The sequence below is a fragment of the Mandrillus leucophaeus genome, unplaced genomic scaffold, assembly GCF_000951045.1.
Source record: "Mandrillus leucophaeus isolate KB7577 unplaced genomic scaffold, Mleu.le_1.0 Scaffold257, whole genome shotgun sequence".
NCBI lineage: Eukaryota > Metazoa > Chordata > Mammalia > Primates > Cercopithecidae > Mandrillus > Mandrillus leucophaeus.
In genome coordinates this window covers 2,993,724-3,009,724 of record NW_012102665.1, presented here as the reverse complement: position 1 = coordinate 3,009,724, position 16,001 = coordinate 2,993,724, and the positions used below count along the sequence as shown (strand labels likewise).

Below are 16,001 nucleotides of genomic sequence, written 5' to 3'. Positions count from 1 at the left end.
AAATAAATAAAAGGGAATATAAATTTAAGCCATAGTTTAGAAATGAAAGAGATTTAATTATTAGAACATATCATGTGTATTATATTACTTATAACGTTCTATTATATAGAAACTCATTTGTGTGTTCATTTATTCATATTGAAAACTATTAAAATACTTCTTACACACAGTCACAATTATAGGTACTCCAAATACACAAAAATATGTTTCCTAATCTCCACTCCTGTAGCTCATAGTAATACAGTAGCTTTGAAATTATTATTTAAATAGCTAAATAGAAAAGCCTGAGATTTAAAATTTTAGAATGAGATACAAGAATTCTGGGTAGGTATTTCTGAAAATTACACTTACAAAAACCTTCTGAAATTAAAGTCTTACCATATGAATACTAGTCTCTGCTTACTTCTGTAAGTTGTTATTTTGAACAAAACATGTATTCTTCAGTTAGAGTAAGGCTTTAAAATAGACTCTTAGTGACTTAGAAAATATAGTGGAATCCCTTTGTAATATAGGTTTTGAGGAAGAATTTAAATTTCGAGTCTTTCACAATTTAAAAAAAATTAGATATGGAGTCTTGTTACGTTGCCCAGGTCTCAAACTCCTGGGCTCCAGCAATTCTCCTGTTCCAGCCTCTTGAATAGCTGGGATTGCAGGCACATGACCTCATACATAAATAAATTCTCATAATTTCCAATATTATTTTAGGCTAATTAGAGAACAAAGGATAAAATTATTTTAAAACTCTCTGCTAAAAACTGTATAATAACAAAATAATAAATGTCCAAGAAGAAAAAAGTAAATATATACTTCGGGCAACAGGGAAACCCCATGATTACTATAACAAGTAACTGGATCCATTTGAGCTTCGTTTAACAAATAAGTAGTATAAAAGTCACGTTAGTATGATTTAACATAGTAAGGATCTTTATCCCAATAAATTTTGACCAAATTTCACATCTCCTCTATTGTGGGGAAGCTTTTGTAATATAATTTTCCTGCCATTATGTAGTTTCTAGCCCATTCTCTTTTTCAGTTCCCATTCCCTCAAAGTATTTACCAGTTATCTGTTACTTACCAAAGTAAAAAAAAGAAATGTATCTAGTCATAGTTCTATAAAATGGTTTTCTCTAACCAAATTTCTATTACACAGATAAAACAAAGGTAGACCACTGCTAAATTTTAAAAGTAAATACTATATAAAACTAGATTCAGAGTGAGAATATTAATTTCACAAGACCACTTTACCTTGGATTTAAAATTGAAGTCACCATCCTTTTTTAGTCGCATACGCACTAAAAAAGTATCCAGTCTGCAGGAAAGCCTATAGAGCAAAAATACACAAGAAAAAAAAAATGAGCAGGTTCATTACTTACAAAACAAATAAAACAAAAATCCTAGTCTATATCTGTATGCCCCCTCCAAAAAACAAAAAAAGAAAAACAAAATCTAGGAAAAAGTCAGCTATCAATATATCAAATAATATATCTTGCTGTAAGTAAAACATGACCTTTGTTTTAAAAAATATTTGTTACCTATTTCTGCCTTCAGTTCTCCAAACTTTTTTTTTTGTTTGTTTGAGACAGAGCCTCAAACAAACTCTTCTGTTGCCCAGGCTGCCGTGCAGTGGCCGGGTTCACGCCATTCTCCTGCCTCGGCCTCCCGAGTAGCTTGGCTATAGGCGCCCGCCACCATGCTCGGCTAATTTTTTTTATTTTTATTTTTTTAGTGGAGACAGGGTTTCACTGTGTTGGCCAGGATGGTCTCAATCTCCTGACCTCATGATCTGCCCGCCTAGGCCTCCCAAAGTGCTGGGATTACAGGTGTGAGCCACCGCGCCCGGCCCAAACCTAGGAGATATCCAATGCCTACCCAGTCTTACTTCCATAGCAAACAGTGTCAGCCAATACACTGGCAGACACCCACAGTAATTTGTCCTGAAGGCTGGACTGAAAGCTCAATTAACCCAATCATGCCTGAGGTTGCAATTTTTGGAATTTGAAAAATCAGACCTTGGCGATGGCCTTGAGTGATAAGCTATAAATAATTCTCACAGGCTTAGCATTTCAATAATGGAAAACTAGGTATACATGGGTTTAGCTGACATAACTGAGTCCTGGTAGTTGTACCTCTATTTCCCTAAGTACTGTATCTAAATATCTTCCTTCCCATGGGCTCCCACTTCCAGATCCTTCTTCTGCAGGGCTCCATGGCAGTCTCCAAACTTTAAATCTTCAGCCTAGGAAAGCACAGCTTCCTAAAAGAATGAGCTCAAATAATCAAGGGTAGGAGCTCTGTTTCCCTGTTCCTGGAAAGTAAGCCAAATGGAGTTTCAATCATCCACCTCCAGCATAGGCATATGACCAACTACCCCAATGAAGCTCCATGACTGATTTGCCAGCTAATCCTACTCTTGCCTTAAGCCTACACAGATATAAGAAGAACATTAGTTAATTGGGAAAAGTGGCAGAGAAAAGGGGATGCCTGGCCTGGACCACAGATCCATGCAGTTCAGCAACCTCCAGTACCCTAGTACTCGATGGGCTCCAAGCTACCCCTCTGTAAGTTGGGGTGGAAGATGATACACATTTCTATATGCTCTAAGACTCTTCCCAGTGGCTCAAATTCTCTTAACATCTTTCCAAACAGACAAACAAACAAACAAAACTTTGATATCTGTCAGTTTTTCCAATCAGAGAACCAAAAAAGCAGCAAACCGTTTAGGACTCTATTAAACCCATTACTTTAACTTACTTAACATGTCTTTCTTGCTAACTCCCAACATCCTGTGTTTTTCATTCCTCTAATTTATCACAAAGCCCACTATTCTGATCTCTTTTCTAAAACCCTTACTCTTATCCAACTCAGTGTCTTTGGCCTTCCCCTGCTAATTCCACTCTTATCCGCTTCCATTAAGGTTCACCAGCTCATTCCATTCTCATCCTCTTCCACTGGGATCATTAGACCCACTCTCCCTTTTCTATTATTAAAACACTCACCGACAGGATGATACACAAGAGCACTAGGCTTTGAATTAAGGAATTTGAGTTTGAATCTCATTTGTGCTACAAAGTGTACCCAAATAAATCATTTACTCTCTTTGAGTTTCAGGTTCTTCACCTGAACAACCACTTGACCCAGACGTTCAACACAGAGAGAAATACTAAAGAATATTTTGTTTAGTCTCTAAGATCCCTTAAAATCCTGAAATTCTATGTGCTTTTGATTCTGTCTATTGAAAAATGAAGAATATTTAGCTGGCATGAGCACAGTAATAGAAGAAAAAACCACCAAGAAAAGCAGAGAAGAAACAAACAAACAAACAAAAAAATCAAGAAAAGAATACAGAAAACTCATGAAAAAAAAAAGGACTCCAGAGAAAAAGAAAAAGCTTCATGGAACTAGGCAAGGTACTTGCCTAAAGGGAAAACCACATAGAGAAGTCAGAAAGTAGAGAAATCAATTAACATTTCCTTTGGGTGTGAGCAAAATATAATTAACATAACATAGTCTATATGCAGACCACCTGCAGCAAACTATTCCTCTCCAGGACTTGCCTGATGTTGCTTATGGAAAACCTAGGGCCCTGTAGCCCAGCTGAGGGAGATCTGCCCTAAAAACGTTGATGGTAAAAATAAGGTGCTGGTTACCACCGCAATTGTCAAGTACGTTAGGACAAATTTCTGAACTAACCAAGCTTCTAAGAAGGACTCTAAAGAGTGTTAACGTAAAACAAAATGTGACTTTCTGAACTGATCTATTTGGACCCGTACCTTGATCCCATTGCTGCACAGGTCTCAAGAGAAGTGATTTGGGGGCCAGGCACGCTCATGTTCAAATCATGGGTTGGCTGGCTACTTGTTAATTAACAGGATCATGGGCTAATTATCCAACCCTCCGAATCATGGTTGCCTAATTATTTAAAAAGTAGGTGATAACAGCACAGATACTTGCAAAGCAACGTGAGGACTACAGGAAATGATAAATGTGAAGCACATAAGCCCAGAGTAAAACAACCAACAGTTATTAGTTTCTTTTCTCTGCAGTCCCTTAGATGACGTATCACTTTTCAAAACCTGAAATCCCTACCTGTTCATGCAGTCTTCAATGGTAACAGCAGGCGCTACTAAAGAAAAAAATACATTTTAAATCAACAATAGAAACACATAAAATATCAGAATCATAAGGGAGCATGGCAGCAACTGCCTGTAATTCCAGACAGGAAAATAAGATCACAGACAATTTCTCTTAATAATGACTGTATATCAAGCCAGGTGCCATGTGTGCGCATGTAGTCCCAGCTACTCAGAAAACTGAGGCTGAAACATCACACGAGGTCAGGAGTTGAAGGCTGCAGTGCAGTATGACTGTGCCTATGAATAGACACTGCACTACAGCCTGGGCAACATAGCAAGACTGCCATCTCTTCAGAAATAATAATAATAATAAGGCCAGGCGTGGTGGCTCATGCCTGTGATCCCAGCACTTGGGGAGGCCTAGGTGGGCAGATCACTTGAGGTCAGGAGTTCAAGATCAGTCTGGCCAACATGGTGAAACCCTGTCTCTACTAAAAATACAAAAATTAGCTGGGCATGGTGGCGGGTGTCTGTAATCCCAGATACTTGGAAGGCTGAGGCAGGAGAATTGCTTGAACCCAGAGGGCGGAGGTTGCAGTGAGCTGAGATCAGGTCATGCCACTGCACTCCAGCATGGGCAACAGAGCAACTCTGTCTCAACAACAACAATAAAAGAAATAATAATAATTATTAAATAAACGTGCATCATTCACTCAACTGTGATAATTATAGAAGTATATATAGTCACTGGATATACTATAATACTTTCCTACTGACCATAGAGTTCCTTTTGTTTCAAAACTTTTTCTTAATTGCATATAAAGCTAAAAACATGGTTCACCTATTAAAGGTACTTTTTCATAGAACAAATCAAAAAGTCAAATACTGCCTTCAAAATGTAGGATGAGTTTCTATTTCCCTCCTCAAACAGTGGATTTTTATCATTAATGGTCAATAGTACTTTAAACTTCTTTAGCAAAGAAAAAAGCCTTGTAGACTGGGCAGGGTGACTCATTCCTGTAATCCCAGCACTTTGTGAGGTCAAGGTCGAAGGATTACATGAGGCCAAGAGTTAGAGACCAGCCTGGGCAACAAACATAGCGAGACACTCATTACTACAAAATGAAACATAAAAAATTAGCTGAGCATGGTGATGCATGCCTGTAGTCCTAGGTACTTGGGAGACTGAGATGAGAAGATTGCTTGTGCCCTGGAGTTCAAGGCTGTGGAGAGCTATGATCACACCACTTCATTCTAGCCTCAGCAACAAAGCAAGACCCTGTCTCAAAAAAAGGAAGTTATATATAGATGACTAAAAGTATGATCAAGAAATGGATCTCATATTCTAGTTAAATCACAGATCACAAATTTCTGAAAAATATAATACCGGAAAAGCACTTCACTTTAAAACTATGTCAGATAAAACAACTTGAATTTGACAATCCAGAAGATACTTAAAAAATTCTTGGCAGACCATCATCAGTGACACTGCCATTGTGATAGAAGTTTAGCATTAGAGACTAACAGAATACCAGATATACTTTAGGATAGGTAGCCAATTCTCTTGAAATAATCCACATTTGTCAAACACACGTCTGTTAGAAATGTGTTCTGAAAATGTTTTCTTTAGGGATGAAATTCAAAAGGAAGCAATAGAAGTGCAGATATCAGAAGAGGCAAATGAAGAGGGAATTGCACTAAGAAAAAGAACCAGGTACTGGGTTTTCTACTGATGTCATCAGAATTCCCAGAATGCTGAGAACTAGTATATTCAGCATATCACCTTATATTTTTCTCCATATTACACAAAAGATGTCAGTTTCTCCAAACTCCTCATCTGTAAACTACACTTCTGATCAAAACTTGAAACTGTCAAAACACGGCTGTAGGGCCGGGCGCGGTGGCTCACACCTGTAATCCCAGCACTTTGGGAGGCCGAGGCGGGCGGATCACGAGGTCAGGAGATCGAGACCATCCTGGCTAACACGGTGAAACCCCGTCTCTACTAAAAACGCAAAAAATTAGCCGGGCGAGGCGGCGGGCGCCTGTACTCCCAGCTACTCGGGAGGCTGAGGCAGGAGAATGGCGTGAACCCGGGAGGCAGAGCTTGCAGTGAGCCGAGATTGCGCCACTGCACTCCAGCCTGGGCGACTAAGCGAGACTCTGTCTCAAAAAAACAAAAAAAACAAAAAAAAAACATGGCTGTATTATAATTCCATGACAGAGGGAGGTATGTGTCTGACAGCAGGTTCCAGTTGTTGCTACCAGATTTCAGTTTCAAAATGTATCCAGAAGAACTTATCAAGTACTTGAGTGTAAATCAAGTTTTTCCATAAGAAGCAGATAAGAAAGACAATACTTTTGCTCACACGTGACCTTTAGGTTTTGACAATTCTGGAAAAATGTTGGCACGTGTACTCATCAGTCTAGATTATCTTCCCTGACCCTTTGTACATAGCTGCTGTAGTTACCAAAAAGCTAGGTAGGATCTTGGTAGATTTATTCTTTCATATTTGAACACCAGAAGTATGAATCACATCTATAGTAAACCTTACAACTCTAAAATCATTCTTTTGAAAAGGGTACCACTAATGAGCTTGTACAAGTTAAATCCATTTTACTTTTTAGTAATCTTATTTGTTAGAATTGATATTCCCTTCTTGAAATTCTCACTTTTTAAATTTTTGCAATGTGACTTCCTCTGACTCCTCTCCCACTTTTCTCTAGCTACTGCTCATTCTCCTTTGTCACCTCCCTTTTCCTTTGGGAAATCTTGCTATGCCTAGGGTTCTGTTACTGGCTTTCTTGTCATTATACACCTTCTGCACGATGGACAAGCTCATTGAGAGCTATGACTTTGCTTAATAATTATAACAGGACCATTCTATGTCTGCAAATCCAACCTCAGAGTTTTATCTGCAGCTAGAAATCCTATTATCCGATTTCCTACAGAAAATATTCCTCCACGGTTGTTCCATTCAACTCAACATGTATTGGAAAAACATTCGTCTTCCCTATTCCCTACACTTCTCTATTCACCTGAAATTCCCTGTTCAAATTCAGTATAAACACTAGTACACAACCTCAAAACTTACGATCTAAGATTTCTCTCTGCCACCTAACTTTTTACTTTCAACAATCACTAAATCATATTAACGGCACCTCTTTTCTGCCTCTGCTTTATATTTCCACTGCCACAATATAAATATGTTTATATTTCTGAGTTAAACATGGCCTCTTAACTGATGTCTTTCACAGGAGGAGAAAACCCTACCAACTATTAATATTTCTTAAATTGAAAAAACTAAGACAGCAAATGAAAAGGGCATAAGGCCAAGAAAATAAATGAACATTTTTAAATGAATAAACTGAGATTCTTATAATTATTTCACCTTGCATGGGTGAAAACATCACAGTAGATTGGGACTGGAGATAAGGAAACTATAGCTTTGACTATAGACAAAGTTTCCTTTGTCTCCCAGTCTACATGGTTACCTTTCATCTACCTTCTAAGTGAGGGGTCAGCAAACTACAGGTCACAGGCCAACTCCAGTCTGCCATATGGTTTTGTACATAAACTTTTTTTGGAGCACAGTCTATCTATGCCTGCTTTCACACTTCAGTGGCAGTGTTGAGTAGCTATGACAGAGACTACATGACCTAAAATATTACCTATCTAGCCCTTTACAGAAAAAGCTTGCCAATCCTTGTTTGTACCATAACCAGAATGCCCTAATCCTCCTCAAATCTAATCTTGAGACTTCCCTGTTGAAAAATTTCTAGTGAATGCCTGCAGCAAACATTGCTGGTTCCCTACCTTAGAGCCATTCTTTATTCTTTCTTGCTGGAGAAATGCAAGTCTACTTAGATATTTATCATCCAATATCCCTCCTAGCTCCAAGAAGAGAAATGGTTATTCTAAGCAAATCACAGTAATTACATTTGCTTTTCCAGGGCCTGGTTTAGGAAAGAGCAGCTGGTGTAATCAAGCCAATAAAATGTCACAGGAAGTCCAACGCAAGCTTCTGACTTTTCTCCATTTTCTAAAAGAAACACGTGAAAAAAAAAAAAACAACCCTTCCAGCCTTTACATATTGTCTTGTGAGAACATGGTGTTTGAAACTGCTGCTAAGTAGCCAACCATGAAAGGAGGTATCAACAAAACACCGCGAACAGCGCAGCTGAAAGAGGGACGAGTGAGATATGATGATATCACTGAATCACCAAAACAACTTTGGCTCCCATTGTTTTAGCTATTGTTAGTTAGGTCATCTAATGTTTGCAGTCAAAAGCACCCTACCGAAGAATTTTTCTGTGGCCTGCAGATAAGATCTACAAATTTCTAGATGTTTAAAAAGTCTTTCCTAAGCTTGACTTAGCTAGGTATTCGAATCATTTCCAACCACTCTCATAGCATACTTTTTTTTTGCCCTAGCAAAACTGAACCAACTGCTCATAAACTCTGCAAAGTTCCCTCAAGCATCTTACCTTTTGCACTTGCTTTTCCTTTTGGCAAAGGGGCAATCCTGTTAGCTGTTCCTTCTGCCAAAGATACAATCTTGTGAGATATTCCTTTTGACAGGGAGCATTCTTCTGCTTCTTTACCTGGCAAATGTCTACTCACTCTGCATGCTTACCTTAAATCCTACCCATGTTTTAAAATCTTTCATTCCCCACCATGGACATAACACATTTGGCACACACTGAATGCGATAAATACATAATAAACAATAATTATAAACTCCCAGAGGGCATGTGACACACAAAAAGCACTGAATAGAGTAGTAAATAATACAAATGACAATAACCATGGCTTCTGACTATATATTTTTAAATGTTTGCATTCTGTACTTATTAGAAAAATGCTTACTACCTTAAAGACACTTGATATTTATTAAGTGGACACGAGAATGAAAATGTTTTCTTTGAAAACTCTGTTGTATAAGCATAAAAATTATGAGCACCTTAAAGGCCAAAACTATGTCTATTCTACTTTTGTCTCCTGTAACTTGGAAAGCCTAACCTACAGGCATTCTTTCATAAATGTACATTACATCAAAGGTGTCCTCATACACTTCAGATTGTACAAGTGCATTAGGTGTCACATCGAGGTAGGAAAGTAGCATCTTCGTTCTTCTGAAACATTTTTGTATGAAGAAAATTACCAAGCAAACCCTCTGAAAAATGGCACCCAATCACGCCTCTATTTTGGGAGGGAATGTGAAGTTGTAGGGCTGTGTGGCAAAGCACGTATCCTACCTCAAAGAGGCAGCCCCTGCTCTGTTCTGGTAATGGTTGCTGTACTTTTACTATAATGTGTTGAGCCTAGAGTTGGGTTATTCAAATATTATTATAATAATCTTTTATCTAATAGTAACAGAGTGTCTTCTTCTAATAAAATTGATGTTACCATGACAATTAACTAGCAGATAGAACAAATTTCACCCTAATGAGGTAAATATATCTCATTTTATTTCCACTTGGGGGGAATTAAGTCAATACTAGTGAGACCTTCTTGGTATAAGAATATGTAACGTGGCCTGTGCTTCTCAATAAGGAATTTATTTTCTGACTTCTCCACACACTGGGTATCTTTAAAAAATAACATCCTATTGGTATTGGTACAGTTCTTATTGTTTGTTTGTTCATGGTACCAGAAAGGTCTCATTGAAATTCTAGTTTTAAGGAAAGTTAATTTTTTATGACACAAATCACCGTGTCAGAGTTGACCTCTGAATAACACAGGTTTGAACTGCAAGGGTCCACTTATCTGCAGATTTTCTTCTGCCTTTGCCACCTGAGATGGCAAGACCAATCTCCCTCTACCTCCTACTCCTCCTCAGCCTAGTCAACTTGAAGACTGAGGATGAAGAGCTTTATGATGATCCACTTTCCACTGAATGAAAATACATTCTTTCTTCATTATGATTTTCTTTATAAGTTTCTTTTTCTCTAGCTTACTTTATCGTAGTAACAATACAGTATATAATACATATAACATAACAAATATGTCTTAATTGACTGTAAAATCAGTAAGGTTTCCAGTCATCAGTAAGCCACGAGTAGTTAAGTTTTAGGGGGGAGTCCAAAGTTATACACAGATTTCAAACGGAATGGGGGACTGGTACTCCCAAATCCCACACTGCTCAAGGTTGAGCTGTAATACGTATTATTAAATGCAAAGCATTTATTTTATAAATTAAAATACCCAATTTTATACAAGTCCAATTCATCATAAGGTGACTATAAACATACCACATATTAACTTAAAAATCTTTTTTCTTATTTACACAAAAATATCATCTAGAATTTCAGAAACTATGATAATGAATTTTTTTCAGATAACGTTTGAGATTATAAATTGCCTACAAGTAACCTTTTAAATAATTCTGAAATCTAGATTACTAAGAAAGTAATTTAAAAATACACATTCAATTTATACAGTGGTTTTTTTAAACTGCTGTTTTGTGATCAAAACTGCCTTCCTCTTACTTTTTTTATCTATGGCAGGACCATTGAGAGAAATTCACTATCACAAGTCGTACCTGGATTCCTGTTTTGAAGACGTTTACGTCTCTTGTTTGCTTTATATTCAGAAATTAGTCTGCGAATGCTATGTGTAAAAATGTAGTAAATACAATTACTATTTTAATACTGATATGAAAAACATTTACCAAATACATTACATTCTTAAGAGTATATCAAACAATATCAGAACTTTAATTATACACATTTAGTTTGTAAGCTTACAAAATTCTTACTAAGCTTCTAATTAAAGAACAAGTAAAGTATTTATGAAGTGAGGACAGTATAACTCACTAAATTAACTCATGTAAAGTTGACATAATGGGAAATGATCTGACTCATAATAAGTCCTAGCTCTGTAACCAATGGATATTTGTTCTTGGACAAGTCGCTTCTCCTAGGCTCAATGTCTTCTTCCAAAGAATGAAGGTTTTACCACCTTATTCGCTAGGTTATTATAAACGTTTAATGAAATCACATTTTAATGTGCTCAGAGAAATAGTAAAGCAAAGGAATAATCTGTTCCTAAACATTATAATTAAAATTATGTTGGAATCCCAAATGAAACCCAATGTGTATTTTCCCATCTGTTCTAATATTAAAATATTATGATCTTTTGAAAATGTTAAGTCCTAATTTTGCTTATTACTTATTCTATTATTTGTAGCTTATGATTTAGGACATCTCAACTATTTCATAGTTTGTAACTAAATTTATAAATAGATTGTCTCATTAAAATAGATAACATGATTATCCATTGTTACTTATGTCAACAATCACACCAAAGGCAGAAAGCTAACAGATGTCAAGACCTGGCTTGGACTACTACTGTTTTTCCTCTATAGACTCTAACTCTGAACCAGTGGATCTTTGTTAGAATGATGCTTCCTCTCCATGGTCATCTCCAACTGACAAGGAAGACAAAAACCCTCATATTTTTGAAGTGTCATGAAGGAGATGCAAGTGGTTATTTTCTCATTTCTGACATACATCCTAACAATATATTTGCACACAACACACCATGGGTTGCTCAGCTCTATTCTCATTTCACAGATTACCTTACCCCAATGTTCTTGTAATGAAAATGTGTAATTTCATTATTGGCTAGCACCTGTTTTGCTTTGACTCACACTGTTTTCGGGAACTTGTCAGCAAACTAGTTAAATGGCCCTCTTGTAACTGTGTAATATGGACTGCTTCACAGATTGGTGCGTCATGCTTATGCAGGGGTCATGCTAATTTTCTCTGTGTTGGTCCAACTTTAGCATATGTGCTGCGAAGCAAGCACAAAGCCCTACTTTTATAAGTGGATGCTTATCAGTCATGGATGAAGCTTGGCTCTGTTCAGTCCAATTCACCTACTTTAGACTTAGATAATTCTGACAAACGGCTTTCTATGAGGTAAAATTTGAAGATACTTTAAAAACTTGAGGTAGAGGGGCAAGTGGGCTGGGAGATTTTTATTATTATGGAAAACAGATCACTTGAGGGGTCAACCACAAGTTGGTGCCCACTGCTCTGAGGAAGGATAACAAGGGACCTTCCTCTATCTAAGAAAAACTGCTACATAAGATATAAAAGAGCTTGGGGTAAAAATCTGGTAACAAAGAAGAAAAAACTTTGATATCTTCCTGCAACACTCTCTGAACACATCTAACAGCTTAGAACTATCCCAACTAATATTTCCTAGACAGAAGACAAACAAGGGACTCAAAGAATAACTTACCACGAAGGTCTAGGATTCCAGGCTAAGATGTGGGCTCCACATGAGGTTTTGAGTATGGGGGGAAGGGTCAACTTGCTCACTATGTGTGTGGGTAAAGCTAGGATGTCCAGCAGCCACAGCAGGGTACTGGTGCTTTGGAAACAATGGCTGGGCATATAAACATATTTATGTGAACTACAAGTTGTGACTTGGAAACCTACGTATAGATTACTATAAAGACTGAGGATCTGAATCAGAAGGGGCAAAGGTCAATCTTTACCAGACTGCAGGAGCAGTTTCAATGACAAACAAACAGTAACAGAATCCATATAAACAACAGAATAGTTAGAATGTCCTTTCCTCAACCCCCACCCCCTGCACCCCACTGACTTGTAAAACATGATTGTCTTCCTTGGACTTAGAACCTCTTAGTTTCTTGAAAAATTCAAGGTGGAGGGTATATGAGATAGCTCCCAGGAGATAGTCCAACATTTTCTGATACACTGGACATTTCAAGACTCAAATAACTAATTATAAAAATCAAGGATGTGAAACTATTTTATCCCATGCGTAGGGGTTATACTTGGAATGAAATGGAAAACATTAGGATCCCTAAGCATAAAAGTCTTAAGAGTCTTGAGTTAAAGAATCCCACAGTCATTGCTACTTCTAACTTGTCTAGTCTTATGCTTGATTTCTGGCTGATGAAGTGGACTAACTCACTGCCACTCCAAAACTACCTGAACCCAACTATGAAATCTCACCTGATGTATAAGATGCAATGGTTACAATTACTTTAAACCTCAATTTAGCGTTCACTAGCCTTTTAAATACTTACGCTTGAAAGTTATAAGCAATGGCGTGGTCTTCTGCAGTCCATCCAGATGTATCTCGGCAACAGACATCAACATTGTGCTGAAGAAGCTGGAAGACTACACCTGTTGATCCATTACAAGTAGCAAGTATCAGGGCTGTTCTAAAATAACAAAGAGATTGTTTCATGCTTACAAACTTTAGCAAAGTTATGTTAAAAGCTAAATTTATATACTTTACCAATTTAATATGCCTGTCCATGTAGAATTAACCAATTATATGTACTAATAGACACAAGCATCTTGGGTGCTGAAGGGGTTATCTTTGTAAATTGCCACCAAAGCCAAACGGAAGGAACAACAAGGAAGCCTCTTGTCCCACTGGGATATGACATAGCAGAAGTTGCTAAAATAAAGTCTTTGGATGGGCAGGATACTATGCTTAGGTCAACTATCTAAAGTAGCTAAAAATTTAAGCGAAGAATTATCCATTTCTTCCCTAGTCTGACATAATATATTGTAATTCAAAATCAGCTTGGGGTCAATAAGTAAGAGCTATCTGCAGGTTTAAAACAATAACAATAATGCTAATAATAGACATAGTAGTTTCAGTTAATAATGCTGATAATCATATGCGAGGCACTGGATTAAATGCAATGTATACACACATTACTTATACACAACCACCCTTGAAGGATATATTATCCTCTTTTTTCATATAGGAAAACATACTTGGTGATAAGTAATGTTCCCAAGGTCACACATCTCGCAAGTAGAAAAGCTAAGAATTAAACCCAGTCTTGTGTGAATCTACAGCCTATCTCTTTTTTTCTCATTGTCACTCATGGCTTGTATTCATTAAAAGAAAAGTTTACCCATTTAAAGCTATCTTTTTTCCCTCTGCCCATACTAATTAAAAATAACATCAAAATACGCTAGAGATAAAAAGAAGAGAAAACCCAATGAACCCGCAGTATCTGGCAAGAGCAATTAATAGTTACATAGGAATAACCTAACATTAATATTCTTGAAAGAAAGCAAGCTAAAGCAAAGAGTCAGCCAAAAGACAAAGTGATTTTCAACTCTAATTTATCTTTAACATGGTATTTTTAAAGGAAAAGCAGGTAAGAAGCAGAGGTTGAAACTACTATAGAAGAGTTAAGAAATTTCAATATTGAGTCACAAAGTGAACTAAAAGTTGAAGTCCATACTTTTAAAACAAATGAAACCAATATGAAATCCCTTTAGTTAATATAATATGACTTAAAATATCACCTCATCCATCAACAAACATCAGTCAATATAATGAGATGAATCCTGCAATACACCATTTTTATGCCGCCCAGTCCAAATAATTGTTTTTCTACCTAACTGATGATTTGTGTTATTTCTCTCTACCCCAATAATAAGTTAATCTCATCAATGTAATATTTCTGACAAGTGACTGTTACCACTCTAGAACACCACTCAGGTTTAAAAATGCACAAAAAAGAACTACTGTACCTTCCAAAATTATCTATTGCAGTTAAATCTGGTTTTTTCTTCAACAAAAATGTCACCATTTGCTCTTTTTTCCTATTTATGGCAAGTAAAAGTGATGTATATTCATCCTGCAAAACAGCAAAAACAATTTATAATTCACAAAATTACACACTTCCCAACTGAACTGAAAACCTTATGTTAAGATCCTATGAACATAAACATGAAGCAGAAAGCAAATTAAAAGCAATCCCTTCCTTCTCACTCCACTGTGCTCGCCCACACGCTGCTCCTTCCCTTTCAGATACCCCTCCTAGGGTGTCTGGAAGGCACAGCAGCAGACTGGAGCACATATGCCTCATATAAAGGGGTAACCACTGCACAGCATACTGAACAGTGATATGAGCTCAAGGGAATCCAGATGGATCCTTTAAGAGAAGCCTGAAATCTAGATCTGTGTATGTGTCTCCTAAATTTTACATGTTGACACAACTTATGGAAGTAAGCTAAACTAAATCTATGGGGCACATTTAGACTACAGACCTCGTGTTTTCATATTTGCTATGAATGTATTTTTAAATAGCTGTATGTAAAGCCAATATTTGCATGTAATATATTTCCTTCTAGTTTCAGATGTTTTACTAAAAAAAAAAAAATCATGTTAACAGTAAAACAAATACACTTGAAATACTTTGAAAAGAACATTGGTTGATCTATACCTGGCTTTTTGCTTCAATATTTGCACCATATGCAAGCAGTTTTCCTGCCATCGATATATTCTCATTATCAATGGCATAGTGCAGAGCAGTGTTGCCATACATATCTCTAACATTTGGGTCAGCGCCATGTTCCAGCAGGATGGATGCACAAACTTCTTCTTGACATTGTACAGCCTGTCAGTATCAGACCAAGAAATAGACTGTAAATTCTAGGAAATCTTCCACAGGATTCACCAACTCATTATATTTCAGTGAGGTGAATTAGTTTTATTCTGTGAATTTAAATTAAATCCATCCCATGCTGAAAGAGTTGGCTACCACATACCTTGATCAGAGCTGTCCTGTTTTCACTGTCAGTGAGGTTAAGCTGGCATTTTCTGGCCACCAAGTCAGCTACCACTCCCGGATGGCCGTGGGCACACGCCAAATGTAGAGCAGTCCTAGGAGAGGGAGAGGTCATTTTAGGCAAGTGTAGTGCACAGTCCCAACATACAATGATGCATGGAATTGTAAACATCAAATAGTATGTTATCCCTCTGCCTTCAGAACAAATAGTTACTCTTCTTGTCAAGAAAGGCAAGGTTTCCACATCCCAGGTGCTGCTGAGCCTGCCAGGGTAGAAAGCCCACTGCCCTTGGTGACAGCACTGACCCCACCCCCACCCTTGCAGCCTACCCACATCCTAACC

General features: G+C 37.3%; 1 protein-coding gene across 1 annotated transcript in view; it reads right to left on the bottom strand.

The window, feature by feature from the left end:
• The window catches only part of ANKRD62 (ankyrin repeat domain 62), a 57,298-nt gene that overhangs the window by 38,909 nt on the left and 2,388 nt on the right, over positions 1–16,001 (bottom strand). Inside the window, exons 3-7 of the mRNA XM_011983934.1 lie at positions 15,639–15,753; positions 15,314–15,487; positions 14,619–14,725; positions 13,142–13,279; positions 10,619–10,686 (exon numbers count right to left, since the gene is read on the bottom strand). Coding sequence (XP_011839324.1) covers positions 10,619–10,686; positions 13,142–13,279; positions 14,619–14,725; positions 15,314–15,487; positions 15,639–15,753 — 602 coding nt within the window. The remainder of the gene's footprint in view (positions 1–10,618; positions 10,687–13,141; positions 13,280–14,618; positions 14,726–15,313; positions 15,488–15,638; positions 15,754–16,001) is intronic.